Source organism: Strix uralensis, chromosome 20 (genome assembly GCF_047716275.1).
Source record: "Strix uralensis isolate ZFMK-TIS-50842 chromosome 20, bStrUra1, whole genome shotgun sequence".
Lineage (NCBI taxonomy): Eukaryota > Metazoa > Chordata > Aves > Strigiformes > Strigidae > Strix > Strix uralensis.
This window is the reverse complement of record NC_133991.1, coordinates 536,964-559,435: the sequence shown is the minus strand read 5'-3', so window position 1 is coordinate 559,435 and position 22,472 is coordinate 536,964. Positions and strand designations below refer to the sequence as shown.

The 22,472-nt window shown below is 50.6% G+C and overlaps 2 protein-coding genes across 3 annotated transcripts; one reads left to right on the top strand and one right to left on the bottom strand.

The window, feature by feature from the left end:
- The first annotated feature begins 3,850 nt into the window (after positions 1-3,850).
- On the top strand, positions 3,851-12,067 carry LOC141952534 (transmembrane protein 209-like). 2 transcript variants are annotated; one of them, XM_074890107.1, is made up of 8 exons: positions 3,851-5,056; positions 5,891-6,030; positions 6,146-6,204; positions 6,959-7,090; positions 8,069-8,297; positions 8,650-8,854; positions 8,985-9,099; positions 9,191-12,067. In XM_074890107.1, exons 1-6 carry the CDS (start codon positions 4,865-4,867, stop codon positions 8,723-8,725), a joined length of 828 nt encoding a protein of 275 aa, XP_074746208.1. In that variant the 5' UTR covers positions 3,851-4,864; the 3' UTR covers positions 8,726-8,854; positions 8,985-9,099; positions 9,191-12,067. The 2 variants fall into 2 exon arrangements, with proteins under 2 accessions (XP_074746208.1, XP_074746209.1); XM_074890108.1 differs by lacking the exon at positions 3,851-5,056 and adding an exon at positions 5,344-5,701.
- A 3,638-nt stretch (positions 12,068-15,705) lies between these two features.
- Positions 15,706-22,130, bottom strand: LOC141952621 (uncharacterized). Its single transcript, XM_074890291.1, has 9 exons — positions 21,141-22,130; positions 20,792-20,952; positions 20,266-20,354; positions 19,538-20,029; positions 18,688-18,840; positions 17,604-17,780; positions 17,019-17,251; positions 16,273-16,379; positions 15,706-15,865 (listed from the first exon to the last, which is right to left on the bottom strand). Exons 1-9 carry the CDS (start codon positions 21,344-21,346, stop codon positions 15,729-15,731), a joined length of 1,755 nt encoding a protein of 584 aa, XP_074746392.1. The 5' UTR covers positions 21,347-22,130; the 3' UTR covers positions 15,706-15,728.
- Between the last annotated feature and the right edge of the window lie 342 nt (positions 22,131-22,472).

Sequence of the window (22,472 nt, the reverse complement as noted above, 5' to 3'; positions counted from 1 at the left end):
TGAAGGCTGCACCCCCCTATTCTTGCGGTTGCATTGTCCGGACTCTTTAGACAAGCCTCAAAGGGGCAGAGGTGTGCTGAGCTGGCCCCATCCTGTAGCCCTTTGTGGCTCTATTGTGTAGGCCAGACCCCGTGCCTGCATGGCTAATGAACTGACAAGAGGCAAACGTTCCTGCCCTGAAGCCAGGTGCAACAAAACCTGTGGGACCAGAGAAAAAAAACCTAAAGGTGAGCAGATGTGCTAATCAATGGATACGATGGACTTAAAAAGGCAGCAGAAAATTTTCTCAGTGTGCATCTACCATCGAAGCCAGATCCGTGTGCGCCCACCACCGAAGAACTGACGACTGAGGACCAACGGGACGTCGCTGGATCCATGGGGGTGACTATTCTTGCAGCCCTATCCCGCATCCTTGCTTTATTTCTGCCTTTTCCTTCCATCCTGTCCTATCGTACCCCTGTTCACTTCTTTAATAATAAAAACCTGTTTTGGGTATACGGCATTTGGCCTCGTTCGTGTCTTACTCTCGCTCTGGGGATCGTATGGAAACCTCCCCCGACATTGGATCGGGACAGCAGGTTGAATTCAGGGGACGTGAGGATGGTTGTGCTCCCGTGCCCAGAGCTGCTGTGCACTGGTCCCCTCTGGCTGGTGCAGTGAATAAAAAAGCTAAAATGAAAATTCACTTCAAATGGAAAATCAAAACAGTTTCACTCTGTGTTTTTTTCAGATAAAGTGTGATTGAAGTCAACGTGTTCTGAGCAACATCTCACTCATCATGAAATGGCATCTTCTGACAGGACATTTTGCATAAAATGAGCACTCAGTCTGGGATTCCTGTGTAAATATATTAAATGTGAATGTCTGGTGGATCTGAACGTAGAGAGGAGACACAAATTATAGCTAGTGTGGACCAATGATTATTCTTCTTTCCTATGTTAAAACAAAATAACTTATAATCACCCAGAGTAGCCGGAGTCTTCTGCTCAGTATCTTCCTGAACACGACAGATACAGTTAGAAAGCTGTAGCTGTCTCTTGAAAATAGGGGCAATGAACCGAAACAGTTGAACAAAAATAGGGGCCAGTACAAGCTAGGAGACTACACATTTTTTGGTTCAATGGCCAAATGGAAAAAAAAAATACGTTTTAAGTTAACCTGAATTGAAAATTTTTCAATTTTTCCAGTGAAGCAAAAAGTTGAAAAAATTAATAGCATATTGCTTTTCCTTTTAAGCTTTTTTAATTTTCTGTTCCATTTCTTTTTCAATGACTTTTAGGGGAAGTTTCAGAGCCTATTTGATCAACCTACAGTCTTGTAGTGGAAAAAACAAGTTTTGCCTCAAAGTATTTTGTCCATTGCCAAGTGGTATGAGGAAAATTAAGTTAGACCTTCCAGAGGTGTGAATTGCATGAGCTGTGTTCAGAAAATAGTGTTGATTCATTTCAACTGAGAATCAGCCTCCCTATCCTTGAGGGGACCACGTTATTTTCTGCTCTGACACTCTCTGGCGATCGATCACCAGCGCTGCTCTTCCCAGGGTGTCCTTGCAGACAATTAGTTTGAGGCCAAGACTCTTCATTCTGGTTATTGGAGTTCCCAATGAGGTGGCTGTTTTGGGAAACAACTCACAATGGAAATAAACCCGACCAGATGCCAGACCAGACACCAGGGAATTCTTTAACACTCATTTGTTTGTTGTTGGTTTTTGGTTTTTTGTTTTGTTTTTTTTTTTTCCTGCAAAAGAAGCAGATTTAGTTACACCAAAATGTTTGGTGAGTCCATATTTATGTTACTGAATCTCCCACTTTAAAATATTCTGAAGCGTTTAGAAAGCATAGCTTTGATGTCCGCAGAGCTTTGCTTCCTCAAGTTTCCTCTCAGAAATTGTTTCACATTTACCTAATCTGTCATCAGCGGACTAGGAAGCAAACCAAAACATTGCTTTTCTAGATCACCATAAACCACATTTAATTCAGAATTTCGAGTGCACCAAACATGCAAAACTTTTGATCAAACCTTTAAGTAGATTATGAATCAGCTTTTTCTGAAGTTATGGAATACCTGACCAGCCAAAAGCAAACCCTGTTTTCCACCCAGCTCTGGCCATGGGAACCAGCAGGGTGAATAGAATTTTGTTTGCTCACTCTAATCCCCGTGCCTAAATCTGCCTGCAGCCCAAACCCAGCTGCCAGGGGGAGAGGGCAAGAAGCCCTGGGGAGTTAATGTCCTCCAAATCTGCCTTCAAAGCCTTGCAGTTTTCCACCACTACCACACTGTTATCCCTTAGCGTAGGCTAGATTTTCTTGCTATCCAAAGAAGCACTCGAGCTTTCTGCAAATCCTGCCTGGCTTTGGTCTTCAGTGGCTCCAGCTCTCTGTGAGGGCCAGGATGGCTTCATGGGCCCCGGGAGATGGTGTGTCCTTCACGGCCCTTGACGGGGCTGAGGCACGAGGAGCTGCAGCTCAGCAGGGATATTTCGCAGTGGAGCCCCGTGACGCAGAGGCACGCGGCGGCGTGACTTCACGGCAGCCCTTGCTCCTGTAATAGGCAGTTCTGTGGCTGCAGGCATGCCCAGATGCCACTAGAAGGATGACCAGTGCTGATTTTCACATAAAAATGTGTTTCCCCAGCAGACTTACTGAATGGCATTTGCCCAAATCCTCCCCCTCCCCCTGATCTCTTCTCCACCCCGACCTGCTCCACTCCCCCAGAGCAACACATGGTTTCCTAGCAGATGACTCTCTAACGATGACAATTCACCTGGCATACAACTTATGGCTGAGTTTTATATTAAATGTTCTGTGTGGCCCGGAACATAATAGACTTTGTGAGGCTGACTTTGCAGGCTGACTTTGTTGTGAAAAAAAACCAACAACCAACCCAAAGTCACCACCTTGAATTGCATGTGATGTGAGTGCTTTCTTTTCAGTACATCAAGCTGTTATCTTTCCAAACTCCTTCTCTGCACCCTCCCTTCTTAAATGCTCCAGGCTGTCATCTTTTTGAATATGATATTCCTTAGGGTACATAATTATCAGGAAGTTGCATACAGAATTTAAAGAGAGACCTTCTGATTCTGTGCCTCGATGGGCTAGTGACATTTCCAAGGGAAACTTAGCTGAACACCAGGGTAAAGCTCCCGCTGTTCTTTGACAAGTTTAATAAGATCTTTATTGTTTGTAAAATAGCCTGACCTTAGCTTTACCCTCACCACCAAGGGGAAGGGGAAGAGATAGCTGGATTATAACGACTCCATGAAATAAAAGTTATACTGTAAGGGAACCTGTGGGATAGAGAAGCCAAGGACTTGGGTGGTGGCTTCCTCCAATGCACTAGGGAGTAGGGCAGGTTAGGAGTTTGGGTCTGGCCTGGCAGATGGTTCTGGCTTCCTCTGCCAGGCTGGGAATCATCTGCCCTAATTTAGGTGTCCAAAAATAAAGGATAAACTCTTAGCTAGTCACTCCAACCTTTCTTTACACTGAGTGGAGAGGAACTGAGACCTTCAAGGATTCATTCACCTCCCCTAATATTAGTCAAAACGCTTTCCAGAGTACCTGTGATGAAATGATGATAAATACCATGTCTAGTTGTAATCCAGTGTTTCCTCAGGAAGGTGGGCTCAAGCTAGTTTGAGAAATGAGGTCCAGCACTCCTTAGAGATGAAGGCCCAGGTTTCCTTTGGGATGAGAGATAGGCTTTCTTAATAACCAGAGTCTGGATGAGGACTGGAGTCCAAAGACAGGGACATGAGACCAAATAGTCAAGGCAAGGAAGTCCAGACTTGCTTGAAAACTGGACCAACTAAAACTTGAGTCACTTGGCTGATACGTAATCAGGAACTGGGATCCAGCTTATCTTGAAACTTATTCCAGAATTGCAACTTGAGCTCTGAAGCCTAATGTGTCTGGGAGTCCAAAGGACTTCGGAGTTTTTTAGGTTTTTGAGTAGTTCACCCGATTTCAGGCTTTACAGCCCAGTTTTGCACTTAATGCTCTCCTGAGGTGGCTTCTTCAGACACAGCTGACTTTTGGAAGGATTTTAACTTGCTGCTTTGCAGACTGTTTTTGTTTTGTTTTTGGAGAGGTTTCCTCTTTATAGTATTTAGCATTTAAATGGAAAATGGAAGGGGGAGAAAAAGCAGCATTTTGGATTCTCACAAACCAGATGCCTGAAACAAATCATTGCTTCATGGCCAGCTATTAGTGAGCAGGGCTGGATACAGAGACAGTGCAAAACTTCTAAGTCCCTTTGCTGCTCAGAACATGTTTCTGAGGAGCTTCGCAGCTTTTGTTGAGACCCACAGGGATGGGATAAAGTAGCAACAAGGAAGTCGTTGCCCAGCAGGAATCCCGAGAGCAGCAGGAGGCAGAGAAATGAAGAGGAACGGAAGATGTAGGCTCACAGCTCCGCCAGAACAGGCAGTTTTGACCGAGGTACTTGCAGAGAAGCAGAGAGGTGCCAGTCACCAGCATTTGCCATATCAGCTAAAGAGATATATGTCAAAACCGAAGGGGTGGGTGAGTCGCATCTGCCTTGGGACCTGCTCTGTATCTGCTGCCATCAGATGTGTTCTTTAATGACAGGGATAGCAGAGTAGAGATTAGGTTTATGGAGACTGTGATATAGGTATATTAAGAAAGTTAAGCATAACTGTAAAATAGTTAGCTATAGTAAACTTAAATTGTACTTCAAACTAAAATTCCTTTAAGCTGTAAAAGCAAGGCATCTCTGAGCTGTAAAAGCAAGGCATTTCTGAAATGTAAAACAAGGACAAAGGACTGGGGCCTCTGACACCTGGAGATGGAGGACATCTGCACCCCCCCCTGCAGACGAGGGGCACCTGTGATTTGCAACCCAAAGGATGACTCCCCATTCAAGGATATGCATCACACATCAAACCGAGAACCAAGGAAGATGGCACCCCTCAAGGATGCGCATCATATCACGTTTCGATAAGATGGAGGAAAGCATGACAATGTTGATACATTTATGGCCTACGGAAGAGACTGTTGATACAGAAATTCCAGGACTAATTACACATCATTATGAATATGTATGTTTGTATTGTAAGACCTTGTGAATATGTATGAGATACCTGCATTTAGGTCGGGGTTTCACTGGCTTAAGGTGTGCATGTTTGGTGGAGAGATGCCCCACGCACCCAGCGCTGAAATAAAGAATGCCTGCTTTCTAACACTCTGACTTCTGGGTTTTAGAGAGTTCTTCTCCGACCGACTTTTACGGTATCACTAACAGTGCAGCTTCTGCTTCTGCAGGAGGACGTGGTTCAGGGAGAGAGGTTGGGAGTGTGAGGATGGGGGTGAGGATCTCAGCTCGGGGTCGCTACGTTTGTCAGTGTGGGAAGGGAAGTCTTGGGGCTGAAAGCGTATGAAACCCTGTCAAAAAAACTACCAGGCAATGTGCTCTTGTAGAATTCTCCCAGTAATCCTGATGTTCACTATTTCACCGTTGAATCGCTGTACCAGTAAGAAGGCAGTAATGTATACGTGAAGTATTTGTCCCAGAAAGCAAATTATTTATGTTCCCATCTAGTGACGAATGATGTGACAAGTTTTTAAGTGAGTGGCAGGAAGGAAGAGTAGCATATTTTGGTGACGGGACTAGAAGAAAACGTCAGGTGATGAGGTGACAGTGCTGACAGTAGAGTTCATTGAAGAAATATTACCTATTTTTCCTGGTAAAAAGAATCTGTTTGTTTTTTTTTTTTTTTAATAAATATGCTAAACATGAATCTGCCTAAAGGAAAAGTCCATTTACATAGTCTGTTTTAGACTACTGCTTCTTTTTCTTTAATCATGTGCTGACTGAGGGTCTTACTGTACAAAAGTCGTCAAATTCTGTCATTTCTCTGTGTTTGTTGTTACAGATCATGGCAGCAGAACAGAGTCCAGCAACTTCCGTCATCGACAGGGCCGTCAAGATGAGGAAGGAGATTGAAGCCCGGAAAGTGGTCTTGGCCTGGGGGCTCCTTAATGTGTCTCTCGCAGGCATGATCTATACTGAAATGTGCGTTAATTGTTACATCTGAGTCAAACAAGCAAAGCCTCCTCCTTTGTATCTCCCTGAATCTTTCCTGGGCCTGAGTGGTTGCAAAATGAGAACTTCTTTTTTTTCTTTTCAGGTCTGGAAAACTCATAAGCTCCTATTACAACATCACATACTGGCCACTCTGGTATATTGGTGAGTTGCTGCAGCATTTAAATTAGTTTTCAGGGTTCTTTTCTTTTATTCACTTGTTCAGTTTTATTGCTGGAGAGGTGGTCCTTAAACCAGCTTTTTTTTTTTTTAATTGGGTTTTTTTGTTAGTTTTAAATTTAAACCAAAACTTTGGTTTGCTTTCTGCTATCTCCCTTGAAACTTGGAATTTCTTCCGTTTTAGTGACAGGTAAGGAGTGTTAACAGCTTTCTTAGATAGGAAGAACTTATTTGGTGCATTAAATCTGTTTAATGTGTGGAGTAAGGCTTTGGGGAACACGGCAGATTTTACTGCTGTGTCGTACCGTGGGCGTGGATGGCATTTCACAAGAATTCGAGTTTGTTTGGGAGGAGCAGACTCTAAGCCAGCTGTATCAAATATGATTAGAGGATGAAGCAAGAGGAGGAGAAAAATCATGAGATGAGTGACAGATGATTTGACAGAAGATGGTTTTTGAGAAAGACTGTGAAACTTAATTGTAGTCGATTTGGAAAATGACTGTCTGTCTTTAAATATTCAATTGTAGCAGTATAAATTGATCTCAATATAGAAAGGAAAATTATCTCCAATGGTTCTTACATAAAAAGGTGAAGAAATCTTAGGTATTGCCCAAATTGGTACTTACTGACAGCACTAACAATGACCTGTTTTTAATAGGCATATGCCCATGTTTGCAAACAATCCACTTTTGTTATTCCCATGCTCAAGCTGCAGTAAAAACTTCTCTGTTTCTTCTAGAACGTGCACTTGCATCTCTGTTCAGCCTGAATGCCTTATTTGATTTCTGGGTGGACTTCAAATACACGGTGGCACCGACCAGCTTGGTCGTGAGTCCTTGCCAGCAGACCCTGCTGGGGTTGCAGAATGCAGGTGGGTGCAATAAATATCTCCGGCAATCTTTTTTAATTCTTTTTTTTTGTTTCAAGATGGTGTCTCTCTCAGCGGTGGGATTCTTTAGTGGAGTGAGTTCTGAATGGCCTCATCTGACAGGAGCGGTGAACTGAATTACCCGCAGCCTATTAAAACTCACAACGTCAAGTGATAATTTGATGAGTGTTTGTGGGGAGAACTGGAGGGGAAACAAACACACAGACGGTGAAAAAGGGCAGGATGAGGGCGGCTGCTGAAGGACAGAGAGAGACTTGAACACTGTGAGGTGTGACAAGGAATCTGTGACTTATCCATGGAACTAGGAGCAAGGCAGAGAGCGCAGGTTTATATTTTATTTTGATGTCCTACTGCTGTCACGCTGGGTAACGAGAACCAAATGAGAGGGACAGACAGACCTTCGTGTGAAGACGGAAAATGAGCCTAGAGAGTGGACGCTCAGAAAGCTTTTGAAGATCAAAGCAAAGTTCTGAAAAGAGCCTGACAAGGTAAATAGACCAAAAGCAAAATGCTAGCACGGTAGTATTGCACTCTGCTAGTCTGCCCCCAGGAAATGGGCAGCAGATGGTTGTAATGCTGCAACAACAAGGTTCAAGCATCTCCTGTGTTTATTTGCAGAGATAAATTAAGACATTCAATGCCTAAAGATGCCCAGAGTAGGCAGGTGGAGGAGCTGATGGAATAGAGAACCCCCCTGGGTTACGCAAGGTGCCTGGTAACACTGAACTGAAATCTGAAGCTGCAGGATTCGTGCTGAGCTGTGGTCCTGTGTCTCAGTCTTCTCTTTTTTTCTGTCAGTGGCTTGACTGCTGAGTTCTGTAGGGACACTAGTTTTTCTAGCGTCCCTTCTAGCATCTTCTTTAAATTGCCTTAAGATAGCGTTGTGTCTGCGTTTAAAGGGGGGAGGAGAGTTTGGGGCTGCTGCATCCACAATGCTGATTCTGTTTTTCCTCCTTGCAGCGGTACAAACAACTCCAGCGCGTGAGCTGGCGGCAAAGAAAGCCCCGTCTTGGACACCTTCTCCTCCGATCCAGGGCCAGAGTTCCAGCCCGTCCCGCTGCCCTAGCGCCAGTCCAAAGTTTACTACCGGTTGTACCCCAGGGTACAGCCCTCAACGACGGGCTCTGTCAAGCACCAGCGCTGCTTACGGCAGTGCTGGAACCTATTCCCCAGGCAGCAGCTCAGTCGGGTAAGGACCAGGCCAGCTCCCGAGGGGACAGTTGGGGTCTTTGTTTGGTGCCCTGTGCTGCTGAAGGGGAGCAGCAGCCAGCGGAGAGTTGTCTGTGTGTGTCTTTGCTCCTTTGGCAAAGCAGATCTCAGTCTGTCGTATCGGGATTTGTCCTTTTTCCCTCATTGGGTTGGAGCAGCTGGTTTGTTTTGGAACAAAGCAAAAACAAGAAATCAAACTGTAAGCGCAAAGGAGACCAAAAGAAACCAACCCAAACCCCAAACAAGAGTCTTTTATATTCATGTCGTGTACAAATCAAGGTGGAATTCTGTCGTCTTTATATGATACAAGCGTTTTTTTTAATTTGCCCAAGGTTTCCAGCTGCAGCTCCTCTCCTAGCGGGTCACTGTCCCCCACTAGCGTTGGGCCAGTGGAAAGCAGCAGCTTAAGGTCTCGTTACCGCTCTTCCCCCGGTCTGTGTAATTCTCCTACGGGCGAAGAAGATTATATGAGAGACCTCAAGGCACTGCACACCTTCCTTCGGAACGAAGAACAGAAGCAGCAGAGAGTTCAACTAGGTAAAGAAACCAAACTGATTCGATCGGAAAGGCTTGGTCAGGAGAAGGGGTTGGGTTTATCAGAGAGTGGCTTTTATGGATGAGACAAGTCGCAAAGGATTCCAAGTGAGATTTGTTTTAATTTTTCCAGATCCTCATGCACGTGTTCTGCACTTACCTCGACTCCAGGCTGCCGCCTCACCCCAGATATCCCGAGGGCAAAACCTTCACTTCCCAACACTTCATTCAGACACCGGATAAACCAGGTACCGGCGCTCACATTGAGCTGCCCTTGGCCTCTGGGATCACGTCAGCACCCTTGAAATCCCCGACACCTTTGGAACTTTTCATGTGCAGACACTTCGAATGAAAACGGATTTTGCATCTACCAGAGCAGCATCAATCCGCCCCACTATGAGCTGATCTACCAGCGCCACGTCTACAACCTGCCCAAGGTACGGTGGTGGTAGCGGTGTCCTCCGGCTGTCAGGAAATCTGATTTGGGTCTGATTTGTTGTTTTGTTTTTTTTTTTTTCAATTCTAGCCACATTTATTGACGTTGACACTCAGGCTGGCTCAGTGCAGGCAGTAAACCTTAGCTTGGCCTTTGACCATGATGTTGTACTTAGTCTGCTCCTAGACAGTCCTTTTAGTATCTGTTTAAGATCCATACGTACCTAGGCAGTAGCTTCCTCTTTATTTTCTAACAATTTATTTTAAAATACCACATCAGGTAATCCTCGATGTGTGTTGTCACCCGGGGCTTGTCCCTAAGAATCCTGGGGAGAAGCTTCTGTCCTGGTTTAGGCCCAGAGGGTAACTAAGCCCCACGCAGCCCTTCACTCGCTCCTTCCCCCTCAGCGCTGGGAAGGAACAAAATTTAAACAAAAAGGCTCAGGAATTGAGATGAGGACAGGGAGGGGTTTCCTCACCCATTAAAACAGGCAAAACCCAGACTCGTTAGGGGAAGGAGAACAAGAACATCGCTTTGATTCAAACACTCACAAAACCAACACTTAACAGGCAGACTGGGACAGAGAGAAGCGTTAAAAAACACCTCCCCTCACCCCTCCCTTCTTCCCGGGCTCAGTTTTGTTTGAGGGTCCTGCTTTTATACAGTTTAACAAACAAATCATATTAAAATAAAAAAAAAAAGGGGCGTGGAAACATCTGGTAGATCGGCTTCACTCGGGCACATCCCGGGTCTGGCCAGGATCCGGGGCGCATCCGAGGAGTTCCTGTCTTGTAGGAAACAGCTGCCTTAGGGTCCAAAAATAGAGATTCTTTATCTAGTTTTCAGAGGGAATCTGGTCGTATTTCATGCGGATAGGGTGCTGGTCGGGAGGTTCACTCAGAAGTCAACTCTGGTGCGAGGCCTGTGGGTCAGGCTCTGGTGGTTTAGGCTTTGGTTCGAGGCCTGTGGGTCAGGCTTTGGTCTGAGGCCTAAGGTTCAGGCCTTTTTACGTCCCCCAAACAATCACCAAAACCCCAAAAAACCCCAACATCCAAAAATCCCCAAAACCGCCAAAAGATCCTGAAACACCCCCCCTCCAAAAAAACCAAAACTCAAAAAACAAAATAAGCCCAAAACCCCCAAAACGCTAAAACCCCAAAAACCAAAAGAAAACCAAACCCTCCAAAAAATCCTAAAAACTCCCAAAACCCCCAAACCACCCAAAACCCCCCAAACCCACCAAAACCCCCCAAAAACCAAACCACCAAAACCTCAAAAATACAAAAAGCCCAAAAACCCAAGAACACCAAAACCCAAAACCCACCAAAACCCCCAAACCCCACCACACGCACAGCCCCAGCGCAGCTTCCGCTCTCAAACTGGCAAAATTCTCCAGTGAATTTTAATTTTCGACCGATCCTGCTCTGCTTTCCAAAACCTGCAGCACGTCAAGTGTTTAGAGATGGTAACCCAGCCAAAACCCACGTTTGGTCTTTTTTCTGGTATTTCTCTCTCTGCAAAAAGCCAAGGATGAGGCAAAAACGCCGCCAGCCCCGCCGTGAGGCCATTTTGCGGTGGCTTTCCCAACGGCCGCTTCCTCCGCCTGAAAATCCCCTTTTTTGCCGAGGTTGGAGGATTTTTTGCAGGTTTTTTTGCAGGCGTTTGGGAGGGCTTTTTGCATTTTTTGCAGGTTTTTGCAGTTTTTTGGCAGGGGGTTTTGCGGATTTTTTTTGCGTTTTTTTTTCTTTTGTTTTTGCGGGTTTTTTTCGCGGGTTTTTTCGCCTTTTTTTTGCGTTTTTTTGCGGGGTTTTTTTTGTGGTTCTTTTTGCGGTTTAGGGGGTTGGGGGGGTTGGGAGTTTTTGGAGGGTTTGGGGGGGTTTTGGGGTTTGGGGGTGTTTGGGGGTTTTCGGGTTTTGGCGTGTTTTGATTTTGGGGGGATTTGGGGGGTTTTTTGATTTTTTTGGTGTTTCTGAGTTTTTTGGGTGTTTTTTGGTGTTTTGGAGGCATTTTTGCGTTTTTTTGGGTTTGGAGGTTTGGGGATTTTGGGGGTTTTTTTGGGTTTTATTTTATTTTGGTTTTTATTTTTTTTATTTTTTGGGGGTTTTAAATTTTTTAAATTTTTTGTTCAAGAGAAGCCCACCATCCACCTCTGGCAGCCTTGCGAGCTCTGCCCTGGCCCGTGCCTCCAGCACAACCACAGCTCTGCCCTTCCTTTACCTTTCCAGTGATTTTTTTCACTGTTTTTTTGGCTCATAACCTCTGATTTTGGGAGCCTCACGGACTGACACGCAGCTGCAGCACCTCGGCAGGAGCCCGGGCTCCATAAACCCGCAGGCTTTTTGGGGCAAAAAACCCACTGGAGTTTGTTTCAAAGAAGAATTGTTCAATATTTGCCCAAAAAATATTTTTCTATTTTATATATGGGAGAGGAGAATCTCTTGCAAATTCTGGCAAATGAAGCTTTAGAATTGTATGGTTTAAAAAAAAAAATATTAAGGGAAATAAAAATCCATAAGCCCCCCCCTCCCCGATGCTGAAGGTCTCTGAGTCGTAAACTGCCAAAAACCCCCCATTTGTACATAAAAGCTGTGAGAACTCCAGCGGGGGCGGGGAACCCCACGTGTTTTGGGATGAGAAAATATATTTTTTGTACTGTATTTTATCTCTGTGGGGCCGGGGGAGCTGCTGGTTCTTGGTGTGAACCGGCCGTTACTGGTGATTCTTGTCTCCCCCGGCAGCCGCAGGGCTATTCCTGTATTAAAGGAGTTTGTTTTAGCAAACGCTCATTTGGGTTTTTCTTGGGGTTCAGCACCCCTAAATCCATCGCCGTACCGAGGGGGGACTTGGAAGAACCGGGTTTAGCTGGGCTTGACCCCCCGCCTCCTGCCTTCGCCCCCACCCCAGCCCCGTCACTCGCCTGCGAAAGGCTCATGATGGGCAGAAATTCTCTTTTTTTGGCCCTAAATCTGGGTGTTTCTCTAGAAGCAGCCCCGGGGCCCAGGTCCCTGCGCACCCCCATAACTCTGCACCCCGATAATACCCTGCGCCTGGTCCCCAGGCACCCCCGTAAACCACACACCCCGTGTACCCCTATATACTGTGTACCCCAACACACTATGTACCCCAATATACCGTGTACCCCACTCCATGGGTGCCCCAATATACCATATACCCTGCTCCCTGGGTACCCCAATACATTGTGTACCCCAATATACTGTGTATCCCTCTCCCTGTGTACCCCAATATACCGTGTACCTCACTCCCAGGGTACCCCAATACACTGGGTACCCCAATATACCATGCACTCTGCTCACTGGGTACCCCAATATACCGTCTACCCCGCTCCCTGAATGCCCCAATACACCATGTACCCCAATACACTGTGTACCCCAATATACCGCGTATCCCACTCCATGGATACCCCAATACACTCTGTACCCCAATATACTGTGCACCCCACTCCCTGGGCACCCCAATAGACCGTGCACCCCAGTCCCTGTACCCCAATACACCCCGCTCGTTGTGTACCCCCATACACTACACACTCCACTCCCCGTGTACCCCAATATACCATGTACCCCAACATATTGTGCACCCCACTCCCTGTGCACCCCAATACACTCTGCACCCCAGTCCCTGTGTACCCCAATACACTGTGCACCCCAATACACTGTGCACCCCAGTCCGTCTGTACCCCAACACACAGTTCACCCCAGTCCGTGTACCCCAATACAACGTGCACCCCACTCCCCGTGAACCCCAGCATACTGTGCACCCGAGTCCCCGTGTACCCCAATACATTGTGCACCCCCATACACTGTGCACCCCAGTCCCTCTGTACCCCAACACACCGTTCACTCCAGTCCCTGTACCCCAATACACCGTGCACCCCACTCCCTGTGAACCCCAACACACCCCACTCTCCCTTGTACCCCAACATACTGTGCACCCCACTCCCCGTGCGCTACGGTGCACTGTGCACCCGGGTAAACCCTGCACCCCGCTCCCTGTGCACCCCAGATTCTTCTACACCCCAGCCCCGCACACCCCAATACACCACGCACCCCAGTTCCCATGCACCCCGATACACCGCACCCCCCGCTTCCTGCGTGACGCAGCCCCGCGCACCCCGATTCCCGTGCATCCCCGACCCTGTGCACCCCCACACAGCGTGCACCTCGCTTCCCCTGCACCCCGATATACCACGCCCGCTGTCCAAGCGCAGCCCACATCCTTGCGCACCCCGATACACCGCGGCCCCCCCCGCCCGGATCCCCGCGCACCCCCGTCCCTGTGTACCCGGTTCCCGTACACCCCAGCCCCCCTCACCCAGATACACCGCGCACCCCGTTATTAGGTGCACCCCAGGCCCCAGCGGAGGCGGGTCAGCTCCAGCCCCTCCCGGTGGGAAGGGGGGGCGGTTTTGGGGGGTCGCGCCCCGCGCATGCCCCGCACCTCCCGGGGAAGGACCCAGGGACCGACGGACGCACAGACCCCGCCATGGCCAGCGAGGGGGAGTCCAGCCTCCCCCGCCGCCGCTGCTGCACGCAGGATGCACCCGGTGAGGTGGGGGGACACACCTGGGGGGGTTCCCCCGTTCCTGACAATTATACCGGGCATTGAGGGGGTCCTCCCCATCCTGAGTACCAGCAGGGTTCCACCTCCTGAGCATCACATTGGGCACTGGGGGGATTCCCCTCCCCTTCCTCATCCTGGGGGCTGGTGGGTTCCCCCCTCCTGAGCACCACCCCGGGGGCTCTGTGTGTCCCCTGTGGGGTTTGGGGACCAGGGTGACATCCCAGCACAGCAGCCCCTGGGTGTCCTGTGGTGCTGAGCCCGGGCAGGATATGGCCCCAGTGTGACTCCAGCCCCCACCCCCACCCCCCCCGCAGATGCCCCCGAGGCCACCGAGCCCCAGGGTGACAGCGATGGCCCCCGCCGGGGCTCCCTCTGTGACCGGCACTGCGCCGCCATCAACAACGTGCAGGGTGACCTGGGTGACCTGGGCTGTCACCAGCACCGTCCCCGTGTCCCCCCAGGGAAGGTCAACCGTGGGCTGTGCTGGGCACGGGGTGCTGGGGGGAAGGGTCCTACACCCTCGTCACCCTCTGTCTCGCCTGCAGCTGTGTCCCCCCTGTCCTGCTGCCTGCAGCAACCTGACGGCCAAAAACGCCGTGGAGGCCAACAAGCTCTCCAACAACTATAATGTGGGTGGCTGTGGCATGGGTGGGGGCACCCACAGGTGCTCCTGGATGGCTGTAATACGTTTTCTTTTTCTTCCCGCCACCCTCTAAAAAAAAAAAATTTTAAAAATCTCTGCAGTTTGGCTTCAAGAAATGGAAGAGCCACGTGACAGCGCGGCCCTGGGAGGACCGATCAGAGATCGTCAAGGAGCTCTACTCTGACCTCAACGTCATCCGGGGCTCCGGAGGTGGCTGGCCTTGGGGACAACCCTGTGCGGTGACGGCATGGATTTGGGCCGTTGCAGGTGACAAGGGTCCCATCCGGTGCTTCCCCTCCCCCAGGGTCCATGGTGACGTGTGGGAATGTCCTCTACCTGCTGCTCTTCGGCTGGTGGCTCTCGCTCCTCTATGTCCTCGTGGCAGCCGTGGTCTTTGTCACCGTTGTGGGGGCTCCTTATGGCGAGTCCTGCATTTGGCACCCCCACGAAGGGCTGGCTGAGCCCAAAACGATTGCTCTGATGGGTGCTGGGGTCTCCCGGGTCTCTGCAGGGTGGCCCTGGAGGGGACATGTGTGTCCCCAACAGAGCTGATGCTCGTGTCCCCGCAGGGCGGCTCTGCTGGGACCTGGCCGGGTATTTCCTCTGGCCCTTCGGCAAAGCGATCCAGAAAGTGGAGGGAACGGCACGCTCCGAATCGGGACCCCACTGGGGGATAAATTGAGGTGTCCCATGCCGCACCCTGACACCCCCCCACATCTCCTCCAGGTCCCCAAATCCCGCCGGGTGCTGGGTGCATGCGAGGCCGGCGCGGGGGAGAGCTCAGCCCTGCTCGGTGGCCCCGTGCCACGCCGCTGGCGCCCATGGTGCTGGGCGGACACCGGACACTGGGTGAGCCCATCTTGGACACGGTGACACCCTTTTCCCAGGCGTTGGCACCCCGGGAGCCCCCCATTATGGTGGGGATGGCACCCATGGGTGCCTCCGCTCCCCTGGGGCGGGTGTTTTGGGGTGGGCAAACCCTAAAGGTGACTATCCGTTCGCAGCAGCGTGCCGGTGCCATGGCGGGGCTGTGCCTGGGCTACCCGGCGCTGGCACTGGCCCACGGGCTGGTGTGTGTACTACCCTCTCCTGGTTTTTCAAGTAGGTAGTGACGACATTACTAGGAGAAGTCCTAAAGCAATGAAGAGAGATTTCAGGTCCTCTCCAGAACCAGGTAGACAAAGAATTTTCACCAACTTTCCTGAGTGTTTTCTACCACTTTAATAACTCTCCTTCAACATGTCGCTATCGGGCGGTGCTGCCCCAGAAGGGATATCCCAGGCTTCGCTGACGTTTGGCGGAAGAGCAGATGTCGGGGGACAATCCCCACCAGATCTGGTTTGACGTTCACTGGTGGCTGGGAGAGAAAAAGCAAGATCCAATGTTAGTTCTACAGCAGGGCGAGCCCACAAAGTCAATGGACAACTATCAACTGCGACAGGACGCTGTGAAGGTCTGGAGAGATTTAAGGCCACCAGAGGAAACCAGAAAGAATGAAAGGGACACACGCAACGGAGGAAATAAGATTTTCCACGAACCATTGTTATGAAATTCTTCTCTGGAGAGCCCGCTCCCTGTTTTGGGTTTCCACCTAACAAGACCTGCTTCATGCTCTGCGGGATAAGCAAGCAACTTCTCTCTCCTGGTTCCACGTGACCAGGAATTACATGGAAAAGGCTTCCGCTCTTTCAGTATCCCAGGCAAAACCCAACCGTAATCCCTAACCCACCTGAGCACTGAAGAATCACATCTGGAGCCGCTTACCTGAGCCCGATGGGTTTACGCTCGGTCCCCTGGTCTTGCTCACACTCCGCTTTCTGACTGCAGTGTCGCCGTTGCTCCTCCTGGCTTCTGCTAGCCTCTCATTAGCCCTGTGAGAAATGCAGGAGCGTGCAAGAACGACTGTTGCTCATAGTGGCACCAAGTGGTTCCCCAGGTGTGACACTGCACTGCTGGGCTGAGGAACACAGGCTTCCGAGCCACCCACACGTGCTGCTGCTCGGGCTTCCAAGCAGTCTGTGTTAGGTCTTTGTCAGACCTTTCCCAGAAGGTAGTAAGGACTCCGGGCTCTTTCCCTCCTCCCACGGTAAACACACACTGAAGGTGCACCGTTATAACGGACAGCAAATAGATTATTTTTGCCTCACAGGCTCCTCTTCTGTCCCCTCTGCCTTTTCCCATGTGTCTCTCCTCAGCTGGAGGGTAACAGCAGAAGGGGAAGGGAGCTCCTCTTTTGCACCGCACGTGCAGGAAGAGGAGGTGGCTACAGAAAACTGTTGAAAGAAAACTAACTAGAACACCCTCCAGACAGGCCTGGTCAGCTTGGTTACTTCAGGGTCCGTCAAGAGCAACAAAACCAGGCCTCTGCCATGGGAGAGCCCAAGGTGGGCTCTGGAGAAGTGCGCACATCATGCTGACCAGATCCAAGAAAGGGACGTGGGTTGGGAAAGCCGCGATGAAAAGGGTCCTATTGTGTTACGTGGGGAAAAAAAGAAAACGTTGGGACTTACTTATTTAATTTGTTTCTGAGAACTCTTGCAATGTCCTCCATCACCCAGAAACGCTTGTCGGAGCTCTTTAATTCTGCCTGTGCACAGGCCAGGAGCAGGGCGGTCGACTCCTGCTTGTCCTTTGCTCTCTCCAGCTCGAGAGCCTGAGCTCTAATGATCTGCTCCAGCTCGTTCCTCCAAGAGGCGACAGCGGTGTTGATCTCTTCTACTCTGGCTTCAGCGGCTGCCTGTACCTACAAGAGAAGATGCAACTTCAAGAAACAGGAAGACAAAGACAATGCCCACCCCTCTCAACAAACCTGCTCTTTCCGCCACTTTTACAGAAAAGCTCTTAAACAGCCTAAACGCTGTCTGCACGAGGAGCAGCAAAACGGCTGCGTGTTTTTCACGCGCACTGGTGCCACGACACACGACACACAGACTCTGGCGCAGCCTTTTGCAGCTCCCCGGCTTCCCTACGGGAAAGCCAAACCCACAGCACTAACAAAGAGAACCATGTGCCCAAGACAAAACACCTAAAAGTCGTGACCGCAACCACAGATGGACGCAACGCCGACCACAGATACAAATGGAACATGAACTGACCTCCAAGAGTAGACTCAGATATTGCTTCTCTTCCGGCGCTGTTGTGGTGTGACCCGCGCCAGGAGTCGCCAAGCGAGCTGACAGACTTGTCACCATCTGTCCCATCTCCTTATTTAGAGCTTCGAGCTTCAGAGATATTTGGGACTGCAGCTCCAGCTCTGCGGAGAGTTCGCACGCCTGTATGTGGGGAAAAACAATCTGCCTTGAGCAGAGGGGTCTCAAATCTCGGTGAAACTCCATCCAACGGATGCATCGAGATCATGGCTGTCAGTGCCCTGAGTTTGTATTTCAACCCAGGGAAAAGGCGCTTGGATTTCTGAAAGTAAGTGTGCCTTTCAAGCCCTTGCCAACAAGACTGCTCCAGCTTCCACCCATCCCTCCTTTCCAGAAAGGCTCCGTGGCAAAGGCGCTCCACTCCTCCTGCAGCATCATAGCACGTCCGTGCCTCTGGAGATGCTCTTTGGCATTTCACCGCGGTCGCTGCCTTTCATTTGGCTTCCACCACGGTGCCCCGTTCCTTCTCCCACGCACACCCCTGTGCTAATGGCTGGGGAGGACAGTGCGGGGGGAGGGACAAGAGCTTCAAGGCCTTCCTTAGAGGGAGGGCGAAGCCTGGCTTATGAGACAACGGCAAACCAAGGTCACTTTCCTTGCCCCCAACCACCACTGCCAGGGAACTAGACACCATCTTTGTGCAGAGATCGACAGAGGGGAAACCTTGCAGGGAAAACAACCAAGGCCAGAGACATTCGGGGGCACGTGGCTTGTGGTTTCATCTCACGGCCACAACTTTTGGACAGTGTGGGAACAGAAGCGAGACGGAAGAGCACAGCTGCTTTGTTCTTCCCCACCCGGATGCTGCCCCCAAGCCACTGCTTTGCCCCTCAGCCTCAAAACAAGCCCCCTGAAGAGGCGGATCAGCTTTGCAAGGCGAGAGGGCAGGAGAAAGGAGCTAAAAGCACCCTCTAGTCTGACGCTCGTGACGTGCGCAGACAAATCTCTCCTGTATTTGTTCCCAGAATATTGTCTGCTGAAGGAAAAGAACAGCTTCAAAGACACGAACATGTTGACAGCCTTTGCATACCTTGGCCTTAGCCTTGTCCAGGTCCTCCTGCAAGCGGGAGTTCTCTGCCTTCAGGCGATTGCACTGGTGCATCGAAGCGCTCAGTGCAGTTTCTGCTGTGTGCTGCTTTCTGACAGCATCAGCGAGCTCTCCTTGCAGCCGTGCCTCTGTTCTCTAGGGAAACAACGGCACAGGAGTACAAATTAAAAGAAGCCCAAGTCTGTATGTTGACTTTCAGTTACTAGTTCACAGGCCGAGATCACTTTTCTAAGTGCATCGCAAAGCAAAGCCATCGCATCCACGGGCAGAAGAGGGCATCTGCACAGCTGATGGTCTCCAGCCACCCCTGGCGAGTGAAGACAACTACAGAAATGTCATCTCCTGGGGAAGATTTCTGTCTCCCAGCACATTCTCCTCGGAAGATGCCGACACTGTGCCTTTGTGGGGTTTGGCTTGTTCCTTAAGTCAATGCTAAAATCTAACGGGATGCCAACGCGGGAGCTGTCGTTGGACTGCAGCCCTTTCTCCAGCGACCCGAGCCAAGGCTTCCTAGAGCCAGCTCTGTGTATCATCCTTCCCGCCATTGTTCTGCTCCACAAACAAAACCCAACGCGGGCCTCAGCGTTTCTACGTACGTGTGTGTCTATAAACATCTCAAGGCTTGTCAGAACCTTCCGCGATTCCAACAAACCCAGCGCAAAACAGAACCAAGCCGAGCGAAGGACTCCCGCGCACGGACCGTACACCTGCTGACTTTTAGACGCGCCAGACAGCCTTGGGAACTGCTCTCCTTTAAGTCAGTCTTGGTCAGCGCTCACCTCACCTCTTTTTCTACCTTGTCGGCCTCGCATGTAGAGGCACCACCACTCACCATTTGTTCCAGGCAGTTGTTGTTCTGCGCGTCTCCCAGCTGCTGACGCAGCAAAAAGTTTTCACTTTGGAGCTGGGCCACTTGTTGCTGCAGCTCTTCTGCCTTCTTGGTGGCATCTGCTCTCTTCTGATCTTTAAGAAGGCATACACCACACCAGTCCAGTGTCTGCCTCTTGGCCTTTTGTAATTCTCTTTCCGTCCAGTCTAAAGCCGATGTCTTTTCCAAGAGGGCACTTTTCAGTTGCTCCACTTCCTTTTCCAGCCCATCAGCTTTTCTTTCGGCTTTGCTCAGCTGCCGAGACAAGCTCTTGTCTCCTTCTCGCATCTCAGCGATGTCCTCATGGAGCTTTTCTTGCACTCGAAGGCATTGGTGACATTCTCTCTGAAACACCTGCCCATCGACCCTTTCAGATGGCTCATGTCTCCCAGGGCTCAGGTGGGAAGGGGATGAATCTGACCCCACCGTCGGTATTCGGGCTCTGACATCTTCTGCCTGTTCAAAGTTGAAGAACACAAATGGACAGCACTTAGGAAATCAGCTCAAACCAGGAGGTAGCAGCAGCATTTCATACAACCAGGCGAGGACTGCCAGCAGCTTGACAGCAGATTATCAAAGAGTTTTCAATAACTCTGCCTTAGACATTATTCATGGAAAAGTCTTGCTTTGCATTAGCATGGAACGTAATCCTAAAAGGAGGACTCGAATTGAAAATCTTTGGTTTGGCATACCTCCTGCCCAAAGCTCTTGCTCTCCTTGACGCCTTCTTCATCTGATGACGACGTACGGACGGCCGACTCCAAGCAGGCGGCAGGCTCATCTACATTAAAAACACACGTTTTTGAAACCAGAGTGAGCTAACGCAGCTCCTTGATGCCTACAGTGCTTTCCCAATCATCGTGCTTGCAGAGACAATCCTAGCACAGCCACACACCCCAAACCCAGGGGGACTTGTCAAAATGCAGATTCCAGACACGTCTCTTCTCCTGCGGGGGAATTCGTCTCCTCTAGCGCACACGCCTTTTCCGTGTGCCAGGGGGATGACGGGATGGCTCAAGGTGATCAGAAACGAGCCCCGAAGGAATGAGCGTCTCGGGAATTCTGCTTTCCAGGGACAAGGCCTGGCAGTGCATTTTTTTCCTGGATCATCAGCCACACCACATCATCCTTTCCAAACGGCCCGTCTCCACGGCAAGCCGCCAGAAGGGCAGGCGACAGGCCTTCTCCCCATCCCTCCTCCACACCGGAGAGTCCTACCTGCTCTCCGCAGGGCGGGTGCACGCCGCCTCGCTGCAGCAGCTGCTGCCCCACGGGGAGCGCTGGATGCTGACACCCCTTTGGCTTGGCCTGGAGCAGCTTGTCCCTTGTTTTCCCGCTTGCTGGGGTCCACAGGCCGCGCGCTGCCACTGCGCCTGCGCCTGGAGAGACAAAGAGCAGAGCCAGTCGTAGGCACAGCTCATGGCAAGGAGAAGGGCCTGTTGTTGCCCGCCCTTTCCGTAGTGACCTCCCTCGAGGACAAACACCCACAGGAACAAAGCTAAGCCCCAGGGGAGGAAAAGAGCCCCGGAGCTTCCCAGGCAGCGCCCGCCTGCCTGCACCCCGTTACCTGTCGGCCTTGTCCCGGCAGTGGGTGTCGCGCTCCTCCACCAGCGGCCGCGCTGGGGCCAAGTTGCCAGTGGTGGCTGCACGGTGCAGCTCGTCCCGGCCCTCCGGCTGGAGCTCATGGCCACCGCTGCTCCTGCAGGACTCGGGACCCTCCCCTGCCCCCCTGCTCCTGGCCCTCCTGCACAGCCACCGCCAGATCCTCTTCATGGCCCGGCGGGGATGGGCACTGAACCGCCTCCCCTTGCCTCTCCCTGGGGGGCGCTGCCAGGCAGGACTTAGTGGGCACTGCCGGGTGCCGGCTGCCAACAGAGGAGCCAACCCCAAGGAGTGGCAGGGCACGGGCAGCTGCCTGCGGGCTGAGCCACCACCAGCAGCGATGGCAGAACCGGCACCACCAGCACCAGCTCCACCAGCACCTGCACCAGCAGCACCAGCTCCACTGGCAGCACCAGCTCCACCAGTGCCACCAGCACCAGCCCACTGGCACAGCACTGGCAGCACCACCAGGTACTGTGTGTGCAGGGCCTGTGCCAGAACCCCTTGTACTGGGGGCCGTGCGCTGACATCATAAATGGCTCAGTGGGGGCTGGGAGGGGCCTGGGTGCTCAGAACCTCTCTGTGGGTACACAGGCCACGTTGCCAAGGGCGTTGCCAAGGCGCACTGTGTCCAGGGGCACAGGGTTGCCCAAGGCCACCTCTCCAAGGCTCCCACCTCCCTGCACACTCTGTGGACCCCTGTCCTCCTCTTGCCTGCAAGGCTCGCCTGCGTGGGAGACAGACGGGCTCGGCAGAGCAGGCTCTCGCCAGCAGGGCTCCCAGCAGAGAGAACAGTGTGTGGATGTGTGTTTGCACACGTGTCGGTGTGTCTTCCTTCTAACAGGCTGGAGGCACTCAGAGCAAATCCAGCACAGGGATTGGCTGACGTGGCTGTGGCCTATGGTCATCCCTGCTCTGGAAGGATGAGGAGTGATGCATAGGTGTCTCAGAAATCCTGGCTCTCTGCCCCATATAATAAAATATATTGATTTATATTACTGTATATATGGTTTGTTATCTAAATATATTTATATTATTACATGTATAATATTGACTTTTATACATGAATATTATTACATGTACAATATCAACTATATAATTATTATATCTTTTTATACATATAAGATATCTATTTGCACTGTTACATGTGCTGGATTTTGTGATTTCTTGCTCAAAGTTCTCCTTATGGCTAGCTAAAACTAGTCCCCTCCTTTTATTTAACTTATGAGAGAATTTTTATATTGTGTTCAAGTATTTGAATATATGTCTATCTGAGATTCTGCTAGGGAAACCAAGT